Source organism: Pseudophryne corroboree, chromosome 4, assembly GCF_028390025.1.
Source record: "Pseudophryne corroboree isolate aPseCor3 chromosome 4, aPseCor3.hap2, whole genome shotgun sequence".
Classification (NCBI taxonomy): Eukaryota; Metazoa; Chordata; class Amphibia; order Anura; family Myobatrachidae; genus Pseudophryne; species Pseudophryne corroboree.
In genome coordinates, this window is record NC_086447.1 from 653679460 (window position 1) to 653692424 (window position 12965).

The 12965-nt window shown below is 46.7% G+C and overlaps 1 protein-coding gene across 3 annotated transcripts in view; it reads right to left on the reverse strand.

Annotated features, from left to right (window-relative positions):
• Nucleotides 1–12965, reverse strand: part of PSEN2 (presenilin 2) — a 110225-nt gene that overhangs the window by 64897 nt on the left and 32363 nt on the right. For all 3 annotated transcript variants that reach the window (XM_063917780.1, XM_063917779.1, XM_063917778.1), the window contains exon 4: nucleotides 1688–1829. In XM_063917780.1, coding sequence (XP_063773850.1) covers nucleotides 1688–1829 — 142 coding nt within the window. The remainder of the gene's footprint in view (nucleotides 1–1687; nucleotides 1830–12965) is intronic.

Genomic DNA, 12965 nt, shown 5'->3' on the forward strand with positions numbered 1-12965 from the left:
AATCTTGGCACTACTGACTTACATCACAGCAACATCTCCTCATATCTCATCCATCCCAAGAAGTGATTGTTTATTCTGCCTACATGCAATCAAAGATTATGAGATGAAGTACTAGCGGGCCACAAGTTGGCGGCATGGAGTGTCAATAAACCTAACAACTGTAGCAGTTCATCAGTAGTTTTGTTAGCCTGATAGATTGGAGAATAAATCTTACGATATGCAAAGAAAACAAACATTTTTGCCCAAAAGGGAGTGTGGTGAGTAGAGGAGACATTCAAGTGTCACTACAGATTAGGTGTATCATGAAACGAACAGTGTCTGGCATCCTGTTTACAATTATACCCTAGTTATGTGATCTCAGATGTCTTGTACCAATGAGACTTGAAATAATCTCTCTTACAGTCTAAACCTTCACTTCCTAAGGCGGATACATGACGATTTCTAAGTAATGACATCGATTGGTACCACTGCCTATGTGAAGTACTGTGTTCAGCAATTACTGAACAATATAAATAATACCTCATCATATAATTTATAGCAAGATGGTGCTCACCACTTTCTCATCTTATACACACTGAATAGTAACAATATCCCCAGTTTGCAGAAAATTGCTATACTGAGAGGAGTACCATTTAAACATCCTAAGTGCAATAGATGAACAAGGCACACAAAGCTCTGCACAAATGCATTTATGTTATAAACATCATAAACAAGACACAGCCTGGTGAAGGTCCTTATCTTGGGCCAGTGCAGACGGGGAGAAGACAGAGCAGAAGGCTACATTTTGTATGTTAGATTCAGTGGGAAGCACATCGCACAAGCCTCCACACAAAATCATCTGATTAAATGGACCACTTAGTTTATCTTTGGTAATCAACTTTAACTAGGTGCACAGCAATATCAAAGGAGAGTGGGGCACAAAACACGGATGGGAATTTACAATGCACCCTCCTTATTTAAGTGACTCCTTTATTGTTCTGTGATATCTAAACACATACATGTTGAAGCACGATTGCTCTAAGCACAAAACTAATGGTTCCCTGACTTCTGAAATTAAATGGAATACAAAAGGATTTATTTTACAGCTATACAGAACAGCTTGAAAAATGTTACAAAATCTCAAAAAACCAAAACATAAAATTTTCAAATGCCTCAGAAATAATATTATTACATTTTATTTATAAAAAGGTGCCACAAGTGTTTTACAGCGCCGTACAAACATACATAGTAATAGCCTTTTCACACTGAAAACATGGGTACAACCCGGGTTACTGAACACTGTTTCAAGCCACGTTACAGTTTCTGAAACTTGTTCACATTGCAGGCTGGACCCGGGTCTTCCCCTTCAGACTGCACCCGTGTCTCATGCTGCCAGATCTGCTGGCGACTAGAGATTACATCATCTCCACGCGCAGCTGATCTGCCTCTCTGGTCGTGCCTTTTACACAACAGTCTATGCGGGTCAGTCTTGGGTTCGACCCAGGTAGCGGACCTGGGATACAGCCTGGGTCAAGCCTTTCACACTGAGACAAGACCCGGGTCACAGTCACTTGCCCGGCAATATGACCGGTTATTCGCTCAGTGTTGAAAGGGGTATAAATAACTATTTTTTCTAATGTAAACCCAAATAGATAAACCCACAATTGTCACTTTGGAAGGGAGTTATTAAATGAGAAATCCTTCTTACTTTGTAGCAACGATACTTGTATAAGAGTACAAGGAATACAGTCATCACCAGAATAACACTTATCATAATAAGTGTATTCAGCACTGAATTTAGAAGCCGTTGACCGACAGATGTGGTATCTTCAGTAAAGGGTGTATAAATTCTGAAGGAAAAAAAGTAATAAAAATAAATAAAAATACAACACTAAATATAGCTTGATTACATAAAAGTCTTCTAAACAAACTATAAATATTTAAGTTAAATATTTGCTTCATCTTTGGAAAACGTTAGCAAATGTAACACTATAGAGGACAAAGAAAAACAAATATAATTCAGTATTACCCTTACTAACAGTACAAGTAACATAAATAACATACTTTCTATATCTCCAAATCCGTTTCTATTATAGCCCAACATGCACCAGTACAAAATGGACAAATCCTGTTGTTTAAAAGTCTAATCAAATGATAGGCTAGCATGGAGTCCAATAGGGAAGTAGGCTTATAAGCACACGGAACATATTCAAGATGATTAGCAGTTATATTATTTGACTTTGTGAGGTTACGGAAAATATGGATAGTGTCTCCAAGTATTATACTATAAGATGCTCTAAAAAGGAAAGAGATGAGAGATAAAAATTTCCCTGTACATACAATACAGTGCATCATTGCGTAGTCTATAGAGGTACAATTCCTTGGGAATTACAAATTATGGGTCAATATGAAAAATAAAAATAGCGTAGAGAACAATATTCATCTCAATTTACAATTCAGAAAATATTCATGTTATGTTTGTGGTGTGCTTGTTAGAACTACAAAATATGGTGTGTGCTCATTAAACAAGTACAAGAAGTAATGCTAAGTATACACGATTTACATGCGAGTTGTATGTGACTGCGGGGGAACAGGTTGGGTTCGTGTGACCGGCGACCGCCGGTCACCATGCTGACGCCAGGATACTGGCTGTTAGATGGCCGGCAGGGGAGGGGAGCGCAACAATGCCCCTTGATGACTCGCTGCGCTCACCACAGGTTCTATTCCAACTCTATGGGTGTCGTGGACCGGCGGGCTATTCAGTGTTCAGGATCCCGGCGTCGGTATTGTGACCGGCGGTCTAATTTATGTTGGCAGTAGCTCTTCTGGATATTGAAGCATATAACCAGGCATTGGTAAGGATAAATCTGGTGGAATACTCCCTCTTCTACACATCCAGGTCTGCAAGCCTACACCTTAGCTCTGTGGGTGTTTTATCCAGCTACTGTAGTTAGTTTCCTTCCTGCCCGTCACTGATAAGATCAGAATATCTGTAAATAAACCTATAATGCCCACTTTACAGTTAACATGGAAAAAGGGCGTAACTCAAGAAAAAATAAGATTTTAAACCTACCAGTAAATCTTTTTCTCCTAGTCCGTAGAGGATGCTGGGGACTCCGTAAGGACCATGGGGATAGACGGGCTCCGCAGGAGACATTGGCACTAAAAAGAGCTTTAGATATGGGCGTGCACTGGCTCCTCCCTCTATGCCCCTTCTCCAGACCTCAGTTAGAGAAACTGTGCCCAGAGGAGACGGACAGTACGAGGAAAGAATTTTTGTTAATCTAAGGGCAAGATTCATACCAGCCCACACCATCCACACCTTATAACATGGTATATACGAACCAGTTAACAGCATGAAACCAAACAGCATCAGTCCGAGACTGATCAAAACTGTAACATAACCCTTAAGTAAGCAAAAACTATATACAAGTCTTGCAGATGTAGTCCGCACTGGGACGGGCGCCCAGCATCCTCTACGGACTAGGAGAAAAAGATTTACCAGTAGGTTTAAAATCTTATTTTCTCTTACGTCCTAGAGGATGCTGGGGACTCCGTAAGGACCATGGGGATTATACCAAAGCTCCAAAACGGGCGGGAGAGTGAGGATGACTCTGCAGCACCGATTGAGCAAACATGAGGTCCTCATCAGCCAGGGTATCAAACTTGTAGAACTTCGCAAAGATGTTTGAACCCGACCAAGTAGCAGCTCGGCACAGCTGTAAAGCCAAGACACCTCGGGCAGCCGCCCAAGAAGAGCCCACCTTCCTAGTGGAATAAGCCTTTACAGAATTTGGTAACGGCAATCCAGCCGTAGAATGAGCCTGCTGAATCGTGTTACAGATCCAGCGAGCAATAGTCTGCTTCGAAACAGGAGCACCAACCTTGTCGGCCGCATACAGGACAAACAGTGCCTCTGGCCACATACATTTTCAATGCCCTGACCACATCAAGGGACTCGGAATCCTCTAAGTCCCGTGTAGCCACAGGTACCACAATAGGTTGGTTCATATGAAAAGAAGAAACCACCTTGGGCAAAAACTGAGGACGAGTCCTCAACTCTGCTCTATCCACATGGAAAATCAGATAGGGGCTTTTGTGAGATAAAGCCACCAACTCCGACACTCGCCAAGGCCAACAACATGACCACTTTCCAAGTGAGGTATTTTAATTCCACCGTTTTAAGTGATTCAAACCAGTGAGACTTAAGGAACCGCAACACCACGTTAAGGTCCCAGGGTGCCACTGGAGGTACAAAAGGAGGCTGGATATGCAGCACTCCCCTCACAAAAGTCTGGACTTCTGGGAGAGAAGCCAATTCCTTCTGAAAGAAAATGGATAGGGCCGAAATCTGAACCTTAATGGAGCCTAATTTTAGGCCCAAATTCACTCCCGTTTGTATGAAGTGAAGGAAACGGCCCAAATGGAATTCCTCAGGAGGAGCATTCCTGGACTCACACCAAGATACGTACTTTCTCCGTATACGGTGATAATGTTTCGCTGTCACGTCTTTCCTAGCCTTTATCAGAGTAGGTATGACCTCATCCGGAATGCCCTTTTCCGCTAGGATCCGGCGTTCAACCGCCATGCCGTCAAACGCAGCCGCGGTAAGTCTTGGAACAGACAGGGCCCCTGTTGTAACAGGTCCTCTCTGAGAGGAAGAGGCCACGGATCTTCTGTGAGCATTTCCTGCAGATCCGGATACCAGGCCCTTCGCGGCCAATCTGGAACAATGAGAGTTGTCTGTACTCCTCTTCGTCTTATGATTCTCAATATCTTTGAGATGAGCGGAAGAGGAGGGAACACATAGACCGACTGAAACACCCATGGTGTCACCAAGGCGTCCACCGCCACTGCCTGAGGGTCTCTCGACCTGGCGCAATACTTCGGTAGTTTCTTGTTGAGGCGTGACGCCATCATGTCTATCTGAGGCAGTCCCCACCGACTTGCAATCTCTGGAAAGACTTCCTGATGAAGTCCCCACTCTCCTGGATGTAGATCGTGTCTGCTGAGGAAGTCTGCTTCCCAGTTGTCTACTCCCGGAATGAAGACTGCTGTCAGGGCGCTTGCATGATTTTCCGCCGAGCGAAGAATCCTGGTGGCTTCCGCCATTGCCACTCTGCTCTTTGTTCCGCCTTGGCGGTTTACATGCGCCACTGCGGTGATGTTGTCTGACTGGATCAGAACTGGTAGGTCGCGAAGCAACTTTTCCGCTTGTCGAAGGGCGTTGTATATGGCCCTCAACTCCAGTACGTTGATGTGAAGACAAGCCTCCTGGCTTGACCAGAGACCCTGGAAGTTTCTTCCCTGTGTCACTGCACCCCAACCTCGGAGGCTCGCGTCCATGGTTACCAGAACCCAGTCCTGAATGCCGAACCTGCGACCCTCCAGAAGGTGAGCACTCTGCAGCCACCACAGGAGAGATACCCTGGCCCTGGGGGACAGGGTGATCATCTGATGAATCTGTATATGTGACCCAGACCATTTGTCCAGAAGGTCCCATTGAAACGCTCTCGCATGGAACCTGCCGAATGGAATGGCCTCGTAAGTCGCCACCATCTTTCCCAGAACTTGAGTGCAGTGATGCACCGACACCCTCGTTGGCTTCAATAGGTCCCTGACCAAAAACATGAGTTCTTGGGCCTTTTCCATCGGAAGATAAACCCTTTTCTGGTCCGTATCCAGAATCATGCCTAAGAAGGGCAAACGAGTCGTTGGAATCAACTGTGACTTTGGAATATTGAGAATCCAGCCGTGCTGTTGCAACACCCTCAGGGAGAGTGATACGCTGCTCAGCAACTGTTCTCTCGATCTCGTTTTTATTAGGAGATCGTCCAAGTACGGGATAATTATGACACCCTGCTTGCGCAGGAGCACCATCATTTCCGCCATTACCTTGGTGAAAATCCTCGGGCCGTGGAAAGCCCAAACGGCAACGTCTGAAATTGGTAATGACAATCCTGTACAGCAAACCTCAGGAACGCCTGATGGGGCGGATATATGGGGACATGAAGGTATGCATCCTTTATGTCCAGGGACACCATATAATCCCCCCCTTCCAGGCTGGCGATGACCGCTCTGAGCAACTCCATCTTGAACTTGAACCTTTTTAAGTATAGGTTTAAAGATTTTAAATTCAAAATGGGCATGACCGAACCGTCCGGTTTCAGAACTACAAACAGGGTTGAGTAATACCCCATCCCCTGCTGCAGCCACTTGTTGAAGACACACTTTTTGAATAGCTTTTAACACTATCTCCCTCTCTGGGGGAGAAGCCGGCAGGGCCGATTTGAAAAACCGGCGAGGAGGCACCTCTTCGAATTCCATCTTGTAACCCTGGGAAACAATTTCGATTGCCCAGGGATCCACCTGTGATTGAACCCAGACGTGGCTGAAAAGTCGAAGACGTGCCCCCACTGGGGCGGACTCCCTCAGCGGAGCCCCAGCGTCATGCAGTGGATTTTGTAGAGGCCGGGGAGGACTTCTGCTCCTGGGAACTAGCTGTGGCTGGCAGCTTTTTCCCCCTGCCCTTACCTCTGGCAAGAAAGGAAGATCCCCGCACTCTCTTGGGTTTATGCATCTGATAATGTGGCGTTTTCTTAGGCTGTGAGGAAACATAAGGCAAAAAATAAGAATTTACTTACCGATAATTCTATTTCTCGTAGTCCGTAGTGGATGCTGGGGACTCCGTCAGGACCATGGGGATTAGCGGGCTCCGCAGGAGACAGGGCACATCTAAAAAGCTTTTTAGGTCACATGGTGTGTACTGGCTCCTCCCCCTATGACCCTCCTCCAAGCCTCAGTTAGGTACTGTGCCCGGACGAGCGTACACAATAAGGAAGGATCTTGAATCCCGGGTAAGACTCATACCAGCCACACCAATCACACCGTACAACTTGTGATCTGAACCCAGTTAACAGTATGATAACAAAACGAAGTAGCCTCTGAAAAAATGGCTCACAACAATAGTAATAACCCGATTTTTGTAACAATAACTATGTACAAGCATTGCAGACAATCCGCACTTGGGATGGGCGCCCAGCATCCACTACGGACTACGAGAAATAGAATTATCGGTAAGTAAATTCTTATTTTCTCTAACGTCCTAGTGGATGCTGGGGACTCCGTCAGGACCATGGGGATTATACCAAAGCTCCCAAACGGGCGGGAGAGTGCGGATGACTCTGCAGCACCGAATGAGAGAACTCCAGGTCCTGTTTAGCCAGAGTATCAAATTTGTAAAATTTTACAAACGTGTTCTCCCCTGACCACGTAGCTGCTCGGCAAAGTTATAATGCCGAGACTCCTCGGGCAGCCGCCCAGGATGAGGCCACCTTCCTTGTGGAATGGGCATCTACATATTTCGGCTGTGGCAGGCCTGCCACAGAATGTGCAAGCTGAATTGTACTACAAATCTAGCGTGCAATAGACTGCTTAGAAGCAGGAGCACCCAGCTTGTTGGGTGCATACAATATAAACAGCAAGTCAGACTTTCTGACTCCAGCCGTCCTAACTATATATATATATATATATATATATATATTTTTAGGGCCCTGACAACGTCTAGTAACTTGGAGTCCTCCAAGTCCCCAGTAGCCGCAGGCACCACAATAGGTTGTTTCAGGTGACAACGCTGACACCCCTTTAGGAAGAAACTGGAGACGAGTCCCAGTTCTGCCCTGTTCAAATGGAAAATTCTAATATGGGCTTTTGTAAAACAAAACCGCCCATTCTTTTTGACAATCGCCTGGCCGAGGCCAGGGCTAACAACATGGTCACTTTCCATGTGAGATATTGGTCAACAGCATGGTCACTTTCCATGTGAGATATTTCAAATCCACAGATTTGAGCGGTTCAAACCAATATGATTTTAAGGAATCCCAACACTATGTTGAGATCTCACGGTGCCCCTAGAGGCACAAAAGAACTGTATATGGAATACACCCTTTACAATCTGGACTTCAGGAACTGAAGTCAATTTTTTCTGGAAGAAAATCTACAGGGCCGAAATTTAAATCTTAATGAACCCCAATTTGAGGCTCAAAACACTCCTGTTTTCAGGAAGTGCAGAATCGACCTAGTTGAATTTCCTTCGTGGAGCCTTCCTGGCCTTACCCACGCAACATATTTTCACCACATGTGGTGATGACGTTGTGCGGTCACCTCCTTCCTGGCTTTGACCAAGGTAGGTATGACCTCTTATGGAATGCCTTTTTCCCTTCAGAATCCGGTATTCAACCGCCATGCCGTCAAACGCAGCCGCGGTAATTCTTGGAAAAGACATGGTACTTGCTGAAGCAAGTCCCTTCTTAGCTCCCCAGGCCCTTAGTCCTCTGTGAGCATCTCTTGAAGCTCCGGGTACCAAGTCCCTCTTGGCCCATCCGGAGCCACTAGTATAGTTCATACTCCTCTATGTCTTATAATTCTCAATACCTTGGTTATGAGAAACAGAGGAGGGAACCCATACACTGACTGGTACACCCACGGTGTTACCAGAACATCCACAGCTATCGCCTGAAGGTCTCATGACCTGGCGGAATACCTGTCCCGTTTTTCGGGCGGGACGCTATCATGTCCACCTTTGGTCTTTGCCAACGGTCCACAATCATGCTGAAAAACTTCCCTATGAAGTTTCCACTCTCCCGGGTGGAGGTCATGCCTGCTGAGGAAGTCTGCTTCCCAGTCGTCCACTCCCGGAAAGAACACTGCTGACAGTGCTATCACATGATTTTCCGCCTAGCGAAAAATCCTTGCAGTTTTGTCACTGCCCTCCTGCTTCTTGTGCCGCCCTTTCTGTTTACGTGGGCGACTGCCGTGATGTTATCCCACTGGATCAATACCGGCTGACCTTGAAGCAGAGGTCTTGCTAAGTTTAGAGCCTTATAAATTTGCTCTAAGCTTATTTATGCAGAGAGAATTCTCCAGACTTAATCACACTTCCCTGGAAATTTTTTCCCTGTGTGACTGTTCTCCAGCCTCTCAGGCTGGCCTCCGTGGTCACCGGCATCCAATCCTGAATGCCAAATCTGCGGCCCTCTAGAAGATGAGCACTCTGTAATCACCACAGGAGAGACACCCTTGTCCTTGGATATAGGGTTATCCGCTGATGCATCTGAGGATGCGATCCGGACCATTTGTCCAGCAGATCCCACCGAAGAGTTCTTGCGGGAAATCTGCCGAATGGAATTGCTTCGTAATAAGCCACCATTTTTACCAGGACTCTTGTGCAATGATGCACTGACACTTTTCCTGGTTTTAGGAGGATCCCGATTAGCTCGGATAACTCCCTGGTTTTCTCCACTGGGAGAAACACGTTTTTCTGGACTGTGTCCAGAATCATCCCTATGAACAGTAGACGTGTCATCGGAAAAAGCTGCGATTTTGGAATATTTAGAATCCACTCGTGCTGACGTAGAACTACTTAAGATAGTGCTACTCCGACCTCCAACTGTTCTCTGGACCTTGCCCTTATCAGGAAAGCGTCCATGTTTCCTTTTAAGAAAAATCATCATTCCGGCCATTACCTTGGTAAAGACCCGGGGCGCCGTGGACAACCCAAACGGCAGCGTCTGAACTGATAGTGACAGTTCTGTACCAGGAACCTGAAGTACCCTTGGTGAGAAGGGCAAATTTGGACCTGTAGGTAAGCGTCCCTGATATCCAGTGACACCATATCGTCCCCTTCTTCCTGGTTCGCTATCACTGCTCTGAGTGACTCCATCTTGATTTGAACGCTTGTATGTAAGTGTTCAAATATTTCAGATCTCACCGAGCCGGTTGGCTTCAGTACCACAATATAGTGTGGAATACTACCCCCTTCCATGTTGTAAGAGGGGTACTTTGATTATCACCTGCTGGGAATACAGCCTGTGAATTGTGTGAGGGGGAGATGTCTCGAATTTCCAATGTACACCTGGGATACTACATGTAGGATCCCGGAGTTCCCTTGCGAGTGAGCCCCCTGCGTACTGAAACTCTTGAGATGACCCCCTACCGCACCTGAGTCCGCTTGTACGGCCCCAGCGTTATGCTGCGGACTTGGCAGAAGCTGTGAGGGGCTTCTGTTCCTGGGAATGGGCTGCTTGCTGCAGTCTTCTTCCCTTTCCTCTACCCCTGGGCAGATATGACTGGCCTTTGCCCGCCTGCCCCTATGGGGACGAAAGGACTGAGACTGAAAAGACTGTGTCCTTTTTTGCCGATATGTGATTCGGGGTAACAAAAAGTGGATTTTTCAGCTGTTGCCATGGCCACCAGGTCCGATGGACCGCCCCTTTATACGGCAATACTTCCACATGCCGTCTGGAATCTGCCTCACCTGACCACTGTCGTGTCTTCGTCTGGCAGATATGTAAATCACATTTACTCTTGATGCCAGAATGCAAATATCCCTCTGCGCATCACGCATATATAGAAATGCATCCTTAAAATGCTCTATAGTCAATAAAATCTTGTCCCTGTCAAGGGTATCAAAATTTTCAGTCAGGAAATCCGACCAAGCCCCCTCAGCGCTGCACATCCAGGCTGAGGCGATTGCTGGTCGTAGTATAACACCAGTATGTGTGTATATACTGTCATGATATTTTTCAGCTTCCTATCAGCTGGCTTCTTGAGGGCGGCCGTATCTAGAGACGGTAACGCCATGTTTTTATAAGCGTGTGAGCGCCTTATCCACCCTAAGGTGTGTTTCCCAACTCGCCCTTACTTCTGGCGGGAAAGGGTATACCGCCCATAACTTTCTATCGGAGGAACCCCACGTATCATCACACACTTCATTTAATTTATCTGATTCAGGCAAAACTACAAGTAGTTTATTCACACCCTACAAAATACCCTTATTTGTGGTACTTGTAGTATCAGAAATATGTAACAGCTCCTTCATTGCCCTTAACATGTAACTCGTGGCCCTAAAGGAAAATTACGTATGTTTCTTCACCGTCGACACTGGGGTCAGTGTCCATGTCTGTGTCTGTCGACCGACTGAGGTAAATGGGCGTTTTTACAAGCCCCTGACGGTGTCTGAGACGCCTGGACCGGTACTAATTTGTCCGCCGGCCATCTCATGTCGTCAACCGTCTTGCAGCGTGTTGACATTATCACGTAATTCCATAAGTAGACCATCCATTCCGGTGTCGACTCCCTAGAGAGTGACATCAACATTACAGGCAATTTGCTCCGCCTCCTCACCAACATTTTCCTCATACATGTCGACACACACGTACCGACATACAGCACACACACAGGGAATGCTCTGATAGAGGACAGGACCCACTAGCCCTTTGGGGAGACAGAGGGAGAGTTTGCCAGCACACACCAAAAGCGCTATAATGTATATAACAACCCTAGAAGGTGTTGTTTCTATATATGCGCTCTTAATATATCATTATATCGCCAATTTATGCCCCCCTTCTCTTTTAACCCTGTTTCTGTAGTGCAGTGCAGGGGAGAGTGGGAGCCTTCCTCACCAGCGGAGCTGATCAGGAAAATGGCGCTGAGTGCTGAGGAGAATAAGCTCCGCCCCCTTTTCGGCGGGCTTTTCCTCCCGGTTTTTTAATAACTGGCCTGGGTTAAAATACATACATATAGCCTTAATGGCTATATGTGATGTATTTATTTGCCAAATAGGTATTTATATTGCTGCCCAGGGCGCCCCCAGCAGCGCCCTGCACCCTCCGTGACCGTGTCAGTGAGCCGTGTGACAACAATGGCGCACAGCTGCAGTGCTGTGCGCTACCTCTCTGAAGACTGTGAAGTCTTCTGCCGCCTGTTTCCGGACCTCCGTTCCGCCGTCTTTCTTCAGCGTCTGTAAGGGGGATCGGCGGCGCGGCTCCGGGACGAACCCCAGGCTGACCTGTGTTCCGACTCCCTCTGGAGCTCAGTGTCCAGTAGCCTAAGACTTCAATCCTCCTGCACGCAGGTGAGTTGCCAGTCTCTCCCCTAAGTCCCTCGTTGCAGTGATCCTGTCGCCAGCAGGAATCACTGATTAGAAACCTAAAAAAAAACTTTACTAAATAGCTCCTTAAGAGAGCCATCCAGTTTGCACCCTTCTCGGACGGGCACAAAAACCTAACTGAGGCTTGGAGGAGGGTCATAGGGGGAGGAGCCAGTACACACCATGTGACCTAAAAAGCTTTTTAGATGTGCCCTGTCTCCTGCGGAGCCCGCTAATCCCCATGGTCCTGACGGAGTCCCCAGCATCCACTAGGACGTTAGAGAAAAGTTGATTTACCTGCCGTAGCCGTGGAAACTAGGTCCGTGAGACCTTCCCCAAATAATTCCTCACCCTTGTAAGGTAAAACCTCCATATGCCTCTTCGAGTCGGCATCACCCGTCCATTGTCGGGTCCATAGGGCCCGTCTAGCCGAAATCGCCATAGCGTTGGCTCTGGAACCCAGTAGGCCAATGTCTCTCTGAGCATCTCTCATATATAGGACAGCGTTTTTAATATGACCCAGGGTCAATAAAATGGTCTCCTTATCCAGCGTATCTATATCAGCAGATAAGTTGTCTGTCCACACTGCTACAGCGCTACAAACCCAAGCCGACGCTATCGCCGTTCTGAGTAAGGTACCCGTATGTGTGTAAATAGACTTCAAGGTAGTCTCCTGCCTGCGATCCGCCGATTCCTTGAGGGTTGCCGTATCTTGAGATGACAGCGTTACCTTTTTGGATAAGCGTGTCAACGCTTTGTCTACCCTCGGTGAGGATTCCCATCGTATCCTGTCCTTAGTCGGGAAAGGATACGCCATAAGAATCCTTTTGGGAATCTGCAGTTTTTTGTCTGAAGATTCCCAAGCCCTTTCAAATAATTCGTTCAGCTCATGAGATGGCGGAAAAGTTACCTCAGGTTTCTTTTCTTTAAACATGTAGACCCTCGTGTCAGGGACAGAGGGTTCATCCGTGATATGCAACACCTCTTTTATAGCAATAATCATATAATGAATACTTTTAGCCAATTTTGGCTGCAACTTTGCATCATCGTAGTCGAC